The sequence below is a fragment of the Acipenser ruthenus genome, chromosome 5, assembly GCF_902713425.1.
Source record: "Acipenser ruthenus chromosome 5, fAciRut3.2 maternal haplotype, whole genome shotgun sequence".
NCBI lineage: Eukaryota > Metazoa > Chordata > Actinopteri > Acipenseriformes > Acipenseridae > Acipenser > Acipenser ruthenus.
Window position 1 is genome coordinate 37,248,745 of NC_081193.1, and position 17,759 is coordinate 37,266,503.

Below are 17,759 nucleotides of genomic sequence, written 5' to 3' on the forward strand. Positions count from 1 at the left end.
CCAGCCACTGTGTGATTAATTTAGCAAAGTTTACCCTTATATGGAAGCTTTAGTGATAGGGATTACAGTACTGCAGACCATGGGATCAGGCTCTCACTCCAACAGTGGGGCACTTCTATCAAGCACACCAGGACAGAAACACAGACTTTCACGCTTGAGCCAGAAGATAAAAGCATACTCCTGGGCTTACTGAAGTGATTAAACGATAGTGCACGCATGTGGGCTTAGCTCTCCATGTAAACACAAATATCTGGCAGTTGTTAGTTGTTAGGTTTTTAGTTGCTTTTTTCTCACCTCAACATATCCCTTGTCAAGGCCAGTTTTTAACTATGATATACCCCTCTAGTTAACAATCCAGTTACTGTATAACTGACAGAGAGGCAAGAGTGCTTCAAACTGCAGTAGTTTGTCATAAATCCAATCACGGACACAAAAATGACAAAACGATTCGATTTGCATGCCTGTGTACGTCCTGAAGATACATTCTGAATGAAAATGTTAATCAGTGTACAGCTGTGGAAGGAGTAGTCTTTTGGCTCTTCTGTTACTCTTAAAGCAGTTACCACTAGAGATACAGGCTAGGTCACCCACTAACACTCACAACTTAAGTGAAAAACTAGTTTTTCTAGTTTTAAAAACTATAAATAGTTTTTTGGGAATCTCACTTTCTATTCAGCAAAGTTATTATAACTAATACAAAATAGTCTGCACTGTAAATGTTTAGCATGTTACCATTTATTTCCCATCACTGCATAATTGTGCCATCTAAAATGTTTACTATATCAAAAACATTAACCTCAAGATAAAACTATAATAACTAACACTGAAACTTTTTTTATTATTATTATTATTAAAGCCAATATTATCATCCAAAGGGATTTTATAACGTTGTCGCTTTGCATTTTCTGTACTCTGTTGTGTTTTCTTCCTTCATTTTTATTTTGCAAGTAAAAAATGTATCCGTTTCAACTCGCCGCTATTGCTGTTACAAAAATGCAGCCGTGCTTAATAAATAAAACAAAAAACATCAAAGTAAGAGTATTTTGATTATTATTAATGTTTACCGGCGCATTCACTCTTCTAAAAAATAAATGCCGAAATAATGTGCTTAACTGATTAGTATTCAAATTATACGAAAGAGGTAAAACAGCACAGTTAATGAGCAGCACAGAGCGCTCTCCATAGGCAGAATCACCAGACCCCTGCTTCTCCCACTCAGAGTGGAAATCCACTGAGGTGGTATGCGATAGTTCTGTTTTTTTGGTTTTTTTTCATCTGCGGTTCACTTTAAGTTGCTAAGCAAAATTGAAATATTTATGCACAGTGGTTTAGAGATTATATAACACCGTAAAAATTATCAAGATCATTAATTTTTTTTACCTTCATTTTTATTTGCATTTCTGAGTCGTCCTGCATACCCTCTATGACCCTTGGAAATACCCCCAGTTGAAACCCCTACTCTAAGTATATGGTACAAGAAACTGCAACCATCTCTCTTCACTGCATGTTGGGCTCCTATCAAGTGTCATTACAACACACGAAGGTCTAAATTATGGAGTGATGAGAATTGTCAGCCCCTGCACAAAACTTGTGGCTGCTGAACAGCACTGAAAATAAATGTGTAAAAATGTGGCAAGCCAATGTATCTATTGATCTTAAATGAGGGAAATCAGGAATGCATAGCCAAGGAAGGAACCTTATAGGAAAATACAGTACAGTAGCTCAAGTCTGTGTTTGTGGATAGCAAACAGTGGAAACAGCATGACACAAATTATAATTTCATAATTACTTAAATTGAATGAAAGAGTTGTGTGTTCATTGCCACCTTCTGTTAGTTGAACTAGTTGAACATTTATTTACGATAGTTTGCAGCCAACACAACGCCTGCTAACAAAGCTTTCCCACTAACGTAATGCTTTTAAACACATTACAGTAAGTTTAAAATATTTCTGCCTGTGAAACAGACCCTGAACCCATCATTAGCTCTAGTCGTCACACAAATCAAACAATTGGAATGCATCACAAACTATGCAGCCCCCAGGAAACATGTCAGCTGTAAAAACAAACAAGGATGAAGAGCTCAAAATGAGAGTGTGCCAATTTAACTAACCATTACCTCAGATTAAAATTTTCCATCATAATTATCTATCACTTCTTATTTATAAGAAGCCCGGTTTAAAAATAGCTGTTACACACATAATTTTGCAGTACTTGCTGTTCTTAACTTTAATGGATTATTAGAAGCCATTTCATACCCGCATACAAACAATTGTATATAAATTTTATTTTGAGTGCAACTTCAAAGTTAGTATCTGGTTGAATCACATTCTGTAAATATTTAAAATGCGAGTATGTGTATATATAAAATTTTAAAAAAAACCTAGTTAAACTATAGATTAAACGTTGACATTGTGTAGCTTGGGTCATGCCTCACATGATGAAAAATGCAAATTTCAGACAAGTTCTCACCATGTGAAAAGAGTTAGACCACTCTTTTGCATGCACTCAAAACCTCATCACATGTAGCCTTGTTTACGTGTTATCATTCACAAACTGAGGAAGCACCCACCTAGAATGCAGTCACATCAGCTGGAAGGCCCTACTGTACTTGAATAACCTTCTGAAATAATGTATTTATAGGGGTAGAGAACAACATCAGCAACTGCTTATTCGTGGTAAACCAATTTAGACTGGCCCAGATGGGAACCAGAACAAGTCTTTGGTGAACTTTCCAATCTTGTCAAATACACACAAACCAATTTAAAACAATACAGCAATTCAGCCTTTGTTTGAAAGTGGTCCAGGCTCAGAGTTAAGACCAGAGAATTAAATAACAAACTTTACTCAAAAAAGTAGTAAAAAGGGATGTTTGTTAGAAGGGAAACATAAAATACAGGCCGTTTTTCACATGCCAGTTCTGCTGTCCCCAGCTTGTGTATTATAGGTTAGCCAGATGAAATACAAAACAGTTGTTAAATCTGGATATTTCAGTGCAGGTTAAACTCAAAACTACACAAATTAGGTTTGGTGAAAACCCTGTAACAATTTGCTGTCAGGTCCCTAAAGCCTGCTGAAGTACAGAAAACCCTACGAAACTCAGAAACCAAATGTGTCCCAGAGTAGAGTTTCCAGCCCCTACAGCATCTAACCGAGTACAGTAGCCATGACTAGATTATTTTCTTTACAAAATGACAAGAATTGCTCAAGACAGGTTCGCAAACAACCTCCTGCTGCTTAAACAAATCAATTTTGTCACTTTAAATTAGCCACAGTTATTCAAATGGTTTAACAGGATAACTGCAACTTTTTGCTGAGAGTTTTGCAACTGATGAACTTGTCTTAGTTAAATATTTAAATATAATCCAAATAATCTACTGTGGATCACGCAACAAATAATGAACATGTTTGCTCGATTGTTAAATTATTAATGAGTTTCAGCATCATTGGAATGCATTACATAGAAAACTTGCATTAATGAACCCTAAAAGAGACAATGCCAAGGACCTACAGAGCTATCAATATTTAATAGCGGTATTAACATATTTGCCACAAGATGAATAGTATAGAACATTTTACAATGTAAGATTCAGCTGCTGTACACGGTTTATGTTTCGTTTTATTATCCTACCAAGAAATTACGTAATACAGACAGATGATAAATGTATTTCTTGTTTAGTTGGCTTTGTAATAAATGTTCTATTTATTTTCTGCTGTCCGCTCGCATTACATTTTTAGCGCCTTTCAATTGTTCACTATTATTATTTAGTAGTAGTAGTATAATTGTTGGATTTTTAGTTAATTTTTGCCAAGTACTGTACACCCCTTTGATGCCTTCAATAAAGCATAGTTCTTTGTACTGCAGGATTATTAAAAAAAACATCTTGAACTACAGCCACCTATGGAGCGTGGGTCTGGATATGGTCTGATATCATAATGTTATTTTTATGTGGGTGCAAAGAGAAATGCGCTGTAATACTATATTTTGGGGGAAAGAAATATTGTAAGAGGTATGTATGTAAAAAAAAAATATATTTTTTAAAAAGCCTCCTTATGCCTTTTTGCTTTTATTCTACATCATAGAGTTACAATCTAATTCTAATATAAACACCCTGTATACTGACTGAAAAGCATATGCTGCAGTATTCATTTGGAAAAAGAATAAATAGAAGAAAAAAAATCACACCAATAGCAGCTACACTGCAAGAACAAACATCACTGTAGCATTTGTTTAGATTTTTTTTTTTTTTTCCCCCCACATTGGACAGATATTGTAAATCATGGTGCACTTAAAAGGTCCTTTGAACATCCTTGGCAACTTTCATCAGAATTGAACAACAGCTTCTCTAGATAGAAGAAAAATGAAAATGTGACTGTGACAGGATTGGCAGAGGTTGAGACTCAGAGACTTTAAATTTCAAAATAAAGCTTTTTAATAAACAAAAATTCAAATTAAATCGGCACGAGGGCCAAACAAAAAGGTTTCAAACACTAAATAAACACAAAACAAAACTTACAAAATAAGGTTTCCAGGCTGGGCGTTGCCTTCACTGGATTTCAATAACACAGCACAAACAAAAAACCACTCTTCTCCTTCCAGCACTCTCTCCCAAATGGGAGGCTGAGGCCTCCTTTTATGCCAGGTGGCTGAGTCCTTAATTGAATGATTAATTGACTGATTGCTCCCACCTAAAGCAATCAATCTGGGCAGGGAGGAGAATTTAACTCCTTCCCTGCCAGTATTTCTAAGGGCAGAGCCCTGCTCTGCCACAGTGACACAGGCTTTTTTAATCCTCATATTTTGATACTATATATAACAATGATAAAGAATGTCCTAGCAACTCATTAGAACGGGACAAGTGGTTCAGATAGACAGTCGACAAACAGAAGGTACTGCAAACGTTATTTCATATTTAATCACATCTGAACTAGTGGTTATCTAAATGAAAGAACAGACACACACACACGGATGCCAACCTACACTATATTCCTGTCACCATGGGTTCTGTGTGATAGTGTTTGCACTTTTAAATAAGAATGCACTGCAAAGTTGCACTTTGATAGAAGAAGAAATCTGTGCTCAGTTTCCTTTAACACACATTCCAAAACTACTGTTGCCCTAAAACTGGAGCAAAGTTAATAATTTCTGAAATACTTTGTAGTGAATGATGGAACCTGTTTAATATGACCCACCTGATCTGGACTTGATGATGTTGCTGAATTCGTTGTTGGCAGCCTCATCAGGGCTTGCATCTTGAGTCCCAACCTCAGCCATTCTTAAAAAGCCTTGGCTTCTGTAAAATGGTAATCCTTTTTAATTATCCAAGCAATCTTCCTCAGATTAATATCCCTTCATGTAATACACGTTGTTTTCACCTGAAAAAGAATTCAACATTTTTAATCAACACAATATTTATGTTAAGCCTGCAGAACGCAACAGAATGCATCAAATGCTCAAACTAAATAGGAAGTTTCACAGAATGCTTTTTGCAAGTTCATTTCTGGTTTCATTTTCCAGTCAATATTGATTGTTTTGCAATATAATTTAAAACAAATTGAACTCTTTCATATTACAAATGCAATTTATAAACATTGCATAGTTTGGCTTCTTTCGTGGGTGTTTTGAGTGTAAAAAGAATCCTTTAGTATTAAATAAAACATACAAAATTAAACTGAGCACCTGGGGCTGAATTGCGTGGACTGCCAACATCATTTGAAACTGACTGTATATTTTCATCCTTGAAGGTTTATTTATAGTTTTTTTTTTGTTTTTTGTGCTCTTAAAAGGTATCCTCATCATGGGCAATCAAATTAAACAATAAAACACAAATTAGGAGTATATTGTGTTGTTTTTAACCTAACCTTTTACCCACAAATTCTATATACTGCATACAACTTTATTTTATTTCTTAGCAGACGCCCTTATCCAGGGCGACTTACAATTGTTACAAGATGTCACATTATTTTTACATAAAATTACCCATTTATACAGTTGGGTTATTACTGGAGCAATCTAGGTAAAGTACCTTGCTCAAGGGTAGAGCAGCAGTGTGCCCCACCTGGAATTGAACCCACAACCCTCCGGTCAAGAGTCCAGAGCCCTAACCACTACTCCACACTGCTGCCCCACAGGGCTAGGAAAAATTGTGTGTGGTTTGGGGGCTTTAAATAGCTTACCAAACTGCCTCATATCAAAAAGACAGGGAAAGTTTGGTTTCCTTTAAATGCAGGAAAGCTGCAACAAAACCACCTAACTTCCCTTTCCATGTATTTAACATCACATTCCACAGGCCATAAGATTTCACCCAGGGAGGGGCTGCACGTATTATAATCTATTATTAAATTGTTTTTGTCAGTCATCATTATTTTAAAACACATTGACATTTGATCTACTGTACACAAAGTTTAAATACTAATTGAGAGTGAGGTATAGTATTAGTATTATGGACAACGCTTTACAAATCAACCACACACAACTTTCTAGATTTTTCAGTTCCTCAATCGTCAAAAATAACATTTGAGCACATGTACTGTAAGATGAAGTGTTACAGTCAGTAGTACGTAAAGTGTGCCTCTTTGCTTCATACTTTGATCCGATTTATTTTTTTGTTACTGCATTTTATTTATTTATTTATTTATTTATTTGGGCGGGCAGGGAGAAGAAGAGAGAAGAGCTGGTATCATGAGATACCAAGAACGCCAAAGATCTTGCTCAGGTAATCGCGATACTTTTTGGAAGTCTGTTGCAACAACAATAATACACAGGTCACAGATAGAGTAGGTTGTCGATAATCTTTATTGTTGGAGGTCTAGTTTAATATGAGTAATACAAAATCCAGCTGCGTAGCCTATTGCTGTGTCACCAACAACATAGCGGATTTTGTTGAAATAAGATCAATAAAAAAACTAATGTCACACTTGAGTTGATTATGTACTTAAAGTTACAAAACCTGTTAATCTTCCCGTCGTTAATTATGCTTTGTATTCTTAAACTTTACATGTCATACCGTCATTTTCAGTATTCACTAGTTTATTTGAACAAGTACAAATATTTTTAAAAGAAAACACAGAACTTGTCACATAGTTTGTATTGTTGTTTTCTACAAAGTTTTGCCCAATTAATCATGTCTGCCTTTTTTGAAAGAACATTTGATTTCATGATTGATAACAAAAACAAATAATAAATAATAAATAAATAAAATAATAAATAAATAAATAAAAATAAATAGGAAAAAATACAATACAAAAAAACTCACCTGTTATCTTCCAAAGTGTGGTTTCCTAGTCCCATGAAAATGTACTGTTTACTTTAAAAGCGTTAATAAAAATTTAAATAAAAAACACAGAATAAGCCTCACAAGAAACTATGCAACTCAAAAGAAATTGTAATAGCCAGAATGTTCACACATACAATGCAAACACCTGGCTTGTTTTTCAAAACAGCTCTTGTAAAGTACTCGTCTTTAGTTGCAAAAATATGTTGATGTTTCTTGTCACGCATTTAGTTTTCGCTGTGTTTTTAAAAAAAATAAACTCTTGATTGCTTTCTGCAAGCTCCACCAAACTTCTTGTTCCTGTTGCTTCTTTCCCAAGTGCTGGCGGCTGTGTAACTACAACTCAGCACTGGGAACATGGCGCGGTCTATGTCACGTGACTGCACGCCCTGTCAATCAAGTCCCTGGTGAGCCAAGCAAATCCCAAGGGAAACTGTGTGTGTGTGTGTGTGTGTGTAGAGAGAGAGAGAGAGAGAGGGAGAGGGAGAGGGAGAGGGAGAGAGGGAGAGAGAGAGAGAGAGAGAGAGAGAGAGAGAGAGAGAGAGAGAGACACAGACACACAGACACACAGACTCACACACTCACACAAACACAAACACTAAGGATGTGTTCTGTGCTTTGACATTGGAGAGACACAGGGTGGATTTTCAAGTATATTTACCCATACAATTCATGCATACAAAATGTAAAACTTATGTGGATGGATACTGTAGCCGTGATTTTCATGAGGTATTATTATGGTGCCACCAAATCATGCCAAAAAATGAAATGCGTTATGTGTATGCCATAGATAGTGTTCCAAGTAGTCTGGGAGATGGTTCACCTGGTTCACTGTTGATTTCCTTAACCTGGCCTACTCTGTTTTAGGAAAAAGAAAATTCAGGTATTTTACAGGCTATTTACAAAGATTATGGATTGGTTTAAATACCCTGCCATTAAAAAGCATGAAGCTGCCGTTAGTTTTATTACAGAAGTTTCAGACAACTTTGAAAATTAACTGACATGAACTTAAGGAACAGCGTTGATAGGGCCTACAAAGAGAAAATAGTGACTGAAGTTGTTACAACATAACTAAACATGCTGGTTGTTGTCTATATAGTGAGTGACCCACATTTTAGTTTTTACAAAATTCTGACATTGCCAGTTTTTCTCGTACAGTACAGCGAGCGCAGTGTTATAAACTATAGGTTTTGCGTTTTCACGCTTTCATTTTTCTTTAAATCTTAAATTGTGTTTATTTTCATAGCATTGTCATATATCAATCAGTTCAGTCACCGCTTCTCTCTAGTGGCAATACTTAAAGCAGGAACTATACTTTTAAAATGCTGAGTGTTTAGTGTGTCCAGGGCCAGCCTTAGGGCAAGGGAGCAAGGCGGTGGCCTAGGGCCCCACACCTAAGGGGGCCCCGCGCGCGTCACAAATTGTATGACGTCTTCAGAGTCGAAACAGTCTCGCGAGTATTATGTCGGCCCCTCGCAAGTATGAGTCGGGCCATTGTAAAAGGAAAATAAAAAATATAAAGAAATTCAAGTCAAGCGGCAGCAAGGAGCTCTGCTGCCGTATCTAGACAAACCGCCAAATAAAAACCTGCTTCGGGAAGGAAATGAATCCGATTCAGACTCTTCACAAGAATCATCTCCAAAATATAGATTTCTGCTTACCAATGTAACGTTTCAACATTTGCACTTTCTGACTGACAAAGCGGACGTCCTCATGTGAGTGTACTCGATCATAAGAAATTTAGGTAACTTTTTATATTGCGTGTGGCATAAATTAATATTCAATAGATATGCAATTGCATATTAAATTTACGTTAAATTATTCCCTGTTACTTTCCATTAACATTTAAGTCAGATTAACTGTATTTTCAATAAGGACATGTAAACAATGGGAAATGATTACATATTTTCAAGGGTAACAAAACGTAATATAAATAGACGTGATATGCAATTACATTTTCAATCGACATTTTAACATGAAGCAAGAAACAAGTTATTTCATATTTATTAAATATTAATTTAACATTAATATGCAGTTGCACATCTATTTAAGATTAATTTATGCCACGATATATAAAGCGTTACTGAAATGTATTTTTAAAAATGCAACATCTAAGGATTAGCTGTCTAATATAGGCTAATCAATACTCTACATTCCACCGAAGAAAACTCACGACGCAGGACAGTGCAGCATCATCTTTTAAAGTTTTACTGGAGGCTTTTCTTAAAGTGAGTAGGCTACTATTAATCGATAATGAATTCGAGATAGGGTATATTAAGTAAGATGGACCACCACACCAACGGTCTGAATAGCATCTGCAACAAATTAAATGTAAGTACACTCGTAAATGCAGCGTGGTATAAAATAAAGCTGCTTCTTGGCTAGAAAATGTCATGTTTTCTTGGGCATGTTGTTACACATGGATTTGATACGTATCCAATGTAATTTTAGATTTATATAAAAAAGGATAACGTTTGCAAACAGTTTTTATCTCACTTAAGTGACAGCACACATGCAGTATGGCTTGCCTACTTGATTACTGAAGATGAGCAGTAGCCTTTTATTGACATAATGTGTGGCGGTGTTTTTGTGTTTTTTTTTTTTTTTTTAATTGGGATTTTTGCGGCGGGGGGGGGTCACCACCTAGGGCCCCCGCCTTAGGCCCCACACAGACTAAGGCCGGCCCTGAGTGTGTCGGACTTACCAGCTTTGTTTTAAGAAAATACTTTTTTTCAGGGAGATCAGCGGACTTAGAAATACCAAGGTCTACATACTGTAGGTTTTTTAGAATGTAGAAAAAAACAAAATGGCTCTGTGTATCATTCTATCAATTGTAAATTGGTTAATGCAGACCTGTCAACTCTCCCTTATTGCCGGGACTCTCCCGTATTTTGGACACTACTCGCGGACAGCTCCTGGGAGAGATTTTCTCCTGTATTTTGCTAAAAACTCTGCTGTTAAACCCCTTTATGTCAGCAAACCTTTCATTTCTGCAAAAGTCCTGTATGGTCTGTGGTTACTGCATATTGAAATCCCCCTCTGTACATAGCAGGGTTTAGGACCCAGGGGAGCCCTCTGTGGCAGACATGCATTCAGTGCATTGCTTCGCGTGCGGTGCAATAAGCCGTCCCGCTATATATATATATATATATATATATATATATATATATATATATATATATATATATATATATATATATATATATCTCAATGCAAATTTGAATGCAAATATAAATGCTAATGTCAAGCTTCTTGGGGAACAACATACTCTCACATAATCCTAAACAACGTTGGAAAAAGGTTCTGTGAACTGTGCAGGACTGACATTGGGAGCAGAAATGATGTTTGTGGTAAGCAGGAGAGATCACAAAAACACCAAAAAGCCAGAGACGCTTAGAAAACCAGCACTTCAATTAATAACATCTTTCGTTGCCAAAGGAAAAATGGAGATCAAGAAAGTTGCATATGCAGAGACCTTTACATGTTGTGACTAGTTCAGCAAATCTGCAGTGGACATGTTCCCAGACTCACACATTGCAAAGTATTCTGCAGGAAAATCTAAGTCACACAAATAGTGAAAGAGTGTTTCTATTACAATGTCAGCATCAAGATTGCTTTAGAAATTGAGATTGATTGATAACATGTTTTTATATACAGCAATAGTGTGTTCATTTAAAATAGAAGTTAGTTGACAATTAAATGTTACTGACAGTGGTATTATAATGTTTTATTATGTCAATGTGCAGTATCAAACTCAGCCTTTAGGTTTGTTGTGTGAAAGTAACAACGCTAACTTTTTGTGCTGTCGTGCAAAATCAACTGCAGTGGACCTGCTGCCAATCAGCCACCTACTAAGGTACAGTAAAATTCCAGTTTACAAAAGCTCAGTGTTGACAGGTATGGTTAATGCATTACAATTGGCAATCTAAATTATCGGGAGTGTTTTTTAGTCTCATCGGGAGAAGGGAGATTCACCCTCAATATTTTACAAGCAAAAAATCTGTTTTACTAGTTTCATGACGTTAAGTTTTTGTTGCATTTATTTATTTATTTTAAATAAATATCGGCCAATGCTTGCACCATTAATTGAAGTTTGTAGCTGCTGTTTATTTAAATGATCTTAATAACTGACTGTTCAGTGTCTCTGTTTACTTTAAAGGGCTATTGTTTGTTACAATCAATTTTGTAAAGATTATCAGTGCTCCAAATCCAATCTTCCATTTAGTCTTTATCATATATAATACAGACCTATTATTTTTTAACATTTTTTTTTTTTATTTGTTTTTTTTTTATCATCGTTACAATGTGGTATTGTACGCATTTGATTGTGTTTCCCTTATGACTTGATACCACCTTGTGGTGAGTAATTGTAACTGAACCCTTATTGTTAGGTAAACAAGTGAATTTTCTGATGTACAGTAGTGTGAATTTTCATCCACACTACTGTATATCAACTGAGTGTTGTCTTGGTGTATGGCACAATCAATGTTCACTTGGTAAGGTGTATAGAAAAATAGATAGACGTGCTGTTTCTGATGGTGACAAAACCATGATATAGACCATGCTTTAAACTTAAAGTCAATATTCTTTGTACCAACTAGTTACCAAGGTATTTCTAAATCCTAATAATGTACAAACATGCAGTGTTATGTATGTATGTATGTATGGAATATTTCTTTCCTAACAGTTTCATAGCACACCAAAACAAGGCAAGAGTTATGTTGATCTGCATGTGGGGTCATTTCTTTATCCTTTGTACTGGCCTTTGTGTGTTGTTTTTCTGCCGTACAAAGAGCTGGGTTTACTTTCACAGATTAGTGCTATGCTCTTTGCTCAATCAGGTGTGGGGTGACAATGCAGGAAAGCTAAGAATGGAGCGCTTGTGAAAGGGCTGGAATGCAGGGCTGGCTCATGCTTTACTGCCCTATACATACCTCTATACAAACAGGCTACTGAAAACATCCTTTTCCTTTTCCAAAATGACACCCTTATTTATGTTTATTCTTAACTCAGTCATCCATTTCATTGCTAATTGACAAAAGTTTTTTAGGTGAGGTAAACCTATTAAAAGTGTATTTCTTTTTTGAAAATGTATATATGTATGCATGTATGGAATATTGATTTCCTAACAGTTTAATAGCACGCCAAAATAGGGCAAGAGTTATGTTGATCTGCAAGTGGGGTCATTTCTTTATCCGTTGTAGTGACGCTGGCCTTTGTGTGTTGTTTTCCTGCCGTACAGAGTTGGGTTTTGTCACGTTCCAGCTCTTCTTTTATTCTCTAATAGAATCAGGGGAGGCTGACAGGTAGGACAAATAGATGGTTTAATCTCCTACTGTGCGTTGTTCGTGTAGTTTGAGTATAAGCTGAGAATGGAGCAATTGTCAAAGGGCTGGAATGCAGGGCTGGCTGATCCTTTACTGAAGTGAATCTATTAAAAGTTGTATTTGAAAATGTAAAGGGGCTTTAACTTTAAAATTACTTGCATTAACATTTTGAAAGCATTGTCATTTGTAAACTTTTTGTAAAACCTACCTAGCTTCAAGCCACTCCACCCTAGATCAGATTCCTTCAGTCTGTCATTACTGAAGTGACTTCATCAAAGAGACAGTACATTCCTTGCAACACCCAGTTTTACACCAGGACTTTTCCACCTTTACCAAATGGCATTGTTCGAATTGTTATTACCACAGTGGTATGGTACGATTTTCCTATTTTCATATACAAATGGTGGGCTATATTCACAAAGCTGTAATTCATGAGTTAACTCAAGTCTGTTTTGATAGATTAAGTAAAGTTGTATATGCATTAATAAAACCAACAGCAGCCTAAAACAGACTTTAAAAAGCCGTATTTAAATAACTGGTAAGTTACAATATTATAAATAGGGTCTGGTATATCATAGGGTATTAAACATTCTACAGAGGTAATGTACTCCCATCCATAAATGTTGGTGTTAGTTTTAAATTTATTGTGTTGCCGTTAGCTTGTGAATTGTGACTTGCTGGGTCTGCTAGTATTTAAGGGTAGTACATTGGTGTTACAGTAGTATACATGTGGATTTAACTTATTTTGTAAATGCAGGTACAACAGTTTTGTTAGTAGCATTTTTACAATGCGTTATATTGGAATTTTAAGAGCGGGTGGGTTTATGCTTGTTTTCAAAATACCCACCTGCATAATATCCATCACATGAAGTGGGTTCTTTACGGTTAAGGCATACTTAAGCAGCTGACATATAGGGAAAGCCCTTAATCTGACCCTTCCCATTGTTCAGATGGTATTTTTATAATGGCTGAGGGTATCTTTTATAATGGCTGAGAGCACCCTTAACTTAATGAGATTCTATCCAGAAACTGCCAACTCATCACATACAGCTAACTGTTCAAGAGAGCAGACAATAAGGTGAACTATTGAAACAAAAAAGTTTAAATCTGGGTCGTACAAAATGGGGAAGGGCATTAGTTAAAGGAATTTGACCGGGTATAATCTTAAACCAAATTTGTTGTTTATTTTATTACTGTGAGCCCTGACAGTAGTCTTTGCAGAATGGCGTCATATTTCAGGTTTAAAAACTATGCAGCTTCTACAACAGAACATGCAGCAATACAGAGTGCAAATGAATATTGACAAAATTGACACCAACAGTCTTCCTCACACTTTGATAAGATGCCGAAGGTGCTGGCAACACCCTCATATATTCATGCATATAATTTGGCCATTCTACAAGCTAATCCTTTCTAATTGTGTCTCCTTCATGCTCAATCATGTACTTTGCTTTTCTGCATTGTATTGTGTTTTGCTTTGTTAAACTCTGCAGCAATCCCTATTCCCACCTTTTTGAGCCACACACTTACCATCAGTCTGTTCAGTCCTTCAAAGTCACATCTTGTTTGTTTTGTATTTTCTTTGCTTTCCCCATAGGTAATGGAAATAGAAGTGATGGATTATTTCATATGGATTATAAATTCAGTGCTTAAGAAAGTGTTCAATTAATTTGATGCTCTTAACCTAACAATCAGTCAACAGCAGTCCACATTACAAAAACCACACCCCAGTTTTGCACAACAGGCAGTCTACCTGGACCAGTGATTCTTCGCCTAAAATATTAACGAAGAGTTAAGCCAGCAAATGCAGTTCTCCTTTTTATCACATCTTAAATTTACCAAAGTGATTGATAATTTTTAATTACACAAGATGGACCAAAATAACTTCATGAATGTATGTGACAATGCCTGGTTCTTCCTGCTCTTTATTTACAGCTGTTGAAGCAGATGGGCCAGCAACCTCACCTTGTTAGCTGAGTTTGGCTGTTCCTCACCCAGTTTTATTCCTCCTACACAGCTGTTTCTGTTTCATTTAATGATTGTGTTTCAACCTACATATTGAGTTGATGATCATTAGCACCTGATTGGTATAATTGTTTAATCATACACCTGACTATATGCCTACAAAATCCCTGACTTTGTGCAAGTGTACCTAGAAGAATTGATGCTGTTTTGAAGGCAAAGGGTGGTCACACCATATACGGATTTGATTTAGATTTTTCTTCTGTTCACTCACTTTGCATTTTGTTAATTGATAAATATAATCTATTAACATGTCTATTTTTAAAAGCATTCTTACTTTACAGCATTTTTCACACCTACCTAAAACTTTTGCACAGTACTGTGTGTATATATATATATATATATATATATATATAAATAAAACAATAAGTCTGCCCCTCTACCAGCAATGGTATTGGGAGGTAGACGGCAGGATTGCAGTCCAAAAACGAAACAATAATGGTACAGTTCCAATCGGTGCACAGCAAAGTGCTCTCCGGTGTGGTGATGGCTGTGCTGTGCTGTGCTGTGCTGTGCTGTGCTGTGCAGTACGTGTGGTGCTGTGTGGTGCTGTGGGGGTTCGTGCTGGCTCCCTGGCTCCTACTCGTCTGCAAGACAAAGAAACAAAATCAAACAAACAGCACTCCGGCTTAGTTACCACGTTCAGTGTAAGGGCAGTACTCCGTAGCTGAGTCCCCTTTATACTGCCAAACTCCTCCCTGTGATTAGCGCGACGCCACTGGTCTATCCAATCGTTGCATGCCTCGCAGCTGATCACAATGGATTTGTTTAGCAGTAACGCAACTACGTGCTTACTCTAAAATGGTCGACTTCCGGTTCCCACCTACCATCGAGTCGACCCATCTATGGGAAAGCATACCACCAACCTTACACAGCACCCTTTCTGGTCGGGAGAGACTTGCAGCTGATTTATTAAAATGGCTACAGAGAGAGGCAGAATTCGTGCATAACTGGTACACACAAAAAGCTTTAATTTGATACCACATGTATTTTCATACATATATAAATTAAGGACATGAGTAAAACCCAGCTTGTAAAAAACATAAAACGCATTAAAATTGTATGCAACCCGCCTTGTTTTCCTACATTTGAAAATGCGGTTTGTTCAACCGTGGGCAGGAGTATCTCGACATAAAGCCCTTTTAAGATTCTGCCACTCCTCTGCATAAATAAATACCCTTTCCCAGTCTGGAGATAAAGCTTAATATTCACGAACGTTTTCCCACAGTTAACCCTACTTTTTAACTTTCGATGAAACGTAATGGGCGCGGTGATAGGTAAAGTTTTATTTTCATACAAGAAGCAGTTTGAAAGTTTTCCGTTAGAGAGCCGCCAGCGCTGCCAGTTTTTTTTTAGTTTTTTTTTGTTTTTTTTGCAACGGCCGCCAAATTATGTTAGTAACCAGCCAAAAAGTAGCCAAATTATGTTTTTTAAACCAGCCAAAAACCTATACTTACATGTAAGACTTAAATATATATTACAGAAGTGCTACATATTTATTTAAAATAAAAAATAACACAGTTTACAGCACAAGCACTGCAGTTTCTATGTGCTGTGATCAAATGCATTCCACGATTTAAAAAAAAAAAAAAAAATTATTAAATTAAATTGTCCTGAACAGTTGGCGTATAGTCGATAAAATAATAAATTAAATAATAACTTATAATTATATTTGTAATGATACAGTTCTTAATTTGTTACAAATTAAAAAAAAATTATAACAAATGCATACGGTCACATATATACACGAGTGTCAACTGTAAGAATACCCCATCCTGAGGAAAGACATAGACGGATTCACCATTTTCTTCAGCCGGATTTGCTGAATGCAAGTGTGGGCATTTGTGTGATTTGTCATTTCATTGGATGCTGCGCTAGGGGAGGGCGTGGTAGAGTATGCAGGGAATTGTGGTGATTGAAGTCCTGCACTGTTGACGACCTCATAATCAAAAGTAATAAAAAAAACCCTTCCATGGTAAAAATAACCAAACCGCCAGACAATATTTACCCGCTAAAAACAAGCCAAATTTGGCTGGAAAACAGCCAATCTGGCAGCCCTGAGATGAGAGCTGCGCCGCTTGTCCACGGGTGTCTACTTTACTAACTACATCACCCAGAGTGCATTGCAAATGCAAGGTGCGACGTGTGCAGAAAATGGCAAAGCAGTTGCATTTCACTTAAAACACACGTTATTTCTTAATTGAAAATAAGCTATTAATTTTACCAAAAGCAGTAGAACATGATAGTTGTTATTGTTTTTTAAAAAAAAAAAATTAAAAACAATCTACCAGGAGTGGGGTTCGAACCCACGCGGACATTAGTCCATTGGATCTTAAGTCCAACGCCTTAACCACTCGGCCATCCTGGTTGATATAATTTAAAACTGTGATACTATCATACTAACAAATTAATCAGAAAAAAAAGTATTTACTCTCACAAAGTGGGCGAGGGGCAAACTGTCAGTATTGTCTTTGTTCACAATGCAAAAAGTGTCTTTCCAAACAAACAAACGTTGCAGAAAAATCCTGAAATACTTGTAAGAGGCTGAGCGATCAACTCGTGTACTGGTGATATTCCGAATGGAAAAATGCAAATAATATTGCAGCGTCATAATATGTAGGTTACATCAGTTAGCAACAAGCCACCAAAATTCCATTCGCTATTGGGATTGTAAAAAGTTCCTGATTTGTTGTGTTTAACATTGTATATAATTAAGAACACATTCATGCGATATAAACAACAGAAAACATCGATGTTTTTATATGCAGGGTATATCAGTTAACAACACGCCACTTTCATTTCTATGTTTGTTTGTTGTTGTTTTTTACTGTAATAAAAGCTGATTTCTTGTGTATAAAGCTTGATCTAAAGAAATGACATTACATTTCTAGATATTATATTTTCCATAGAGTAGTAGAACTCAAAGAAACTTCTAAGAATCAACACACCTTTCAAGTTTCAACCCTCCTCTCTTCAGTGAATACACTGATTTGTTGATTCTAAGAACATTCTACTACTGTAGAGAATACAATTCCAAATATTAAAAAAACATATTGTCAATACATTTTAAAAACATACAAGAAATATTTTTGGTGAGCACGTCTGTTAACCATGAAAAAACTGTTTCTACTTAAACCCT

At 36.2% G+C, this 17,759-nt stretch overlaps 1 protein-coding gene and 1 non-coding gene across 5 annotated transcripts in view; both read right to left on the reverse strand.

Moving 5' to 3' along the window:
- Positions 1 to 7,683, reverse strand: part of LOC117402749 (utrophin-like) — a 251,345-nt gene extending 243,662 nt beyond the window's left edge. For all 4 annotated transcript variants that reach the window (XM_059024118.1, XM_059024119.1, XM_059024120.1 and 1 more), the window contains exons 1-2: positions 7,254 to 7,683; positions 5,191 to 5,373 (exon numbers count right to left, since the gene is read on the reverse strand). In XM_059024118.1, coding sequence (XP_058880101.1) covers positions 5,191 to 5,272 — 82 coding nt within the window. In that variant the 5' untranslated portion in view covers positions 5,273 to 5,373; positions 7,254 to 7,683. The remainder of the gene's footprint in view (positions 1 to 5,190; positions 5,374 to 7,253) is intronic.
- A 9,222-nt stretch (positions 7,684 to 16,905) lies between these two features.
- On the reverse strand, positions 16,906 to 16,988 carry trnal-uaa (transfer RNA leucine (anticodon UAA)). The gene has a single exon. It is a non-coding gene; the product is annotated as a tRNA-Leu (tRNA).
- Between the last annotated feature and the right edge of the window lie 771 nt (positions 16,989 to 17,759).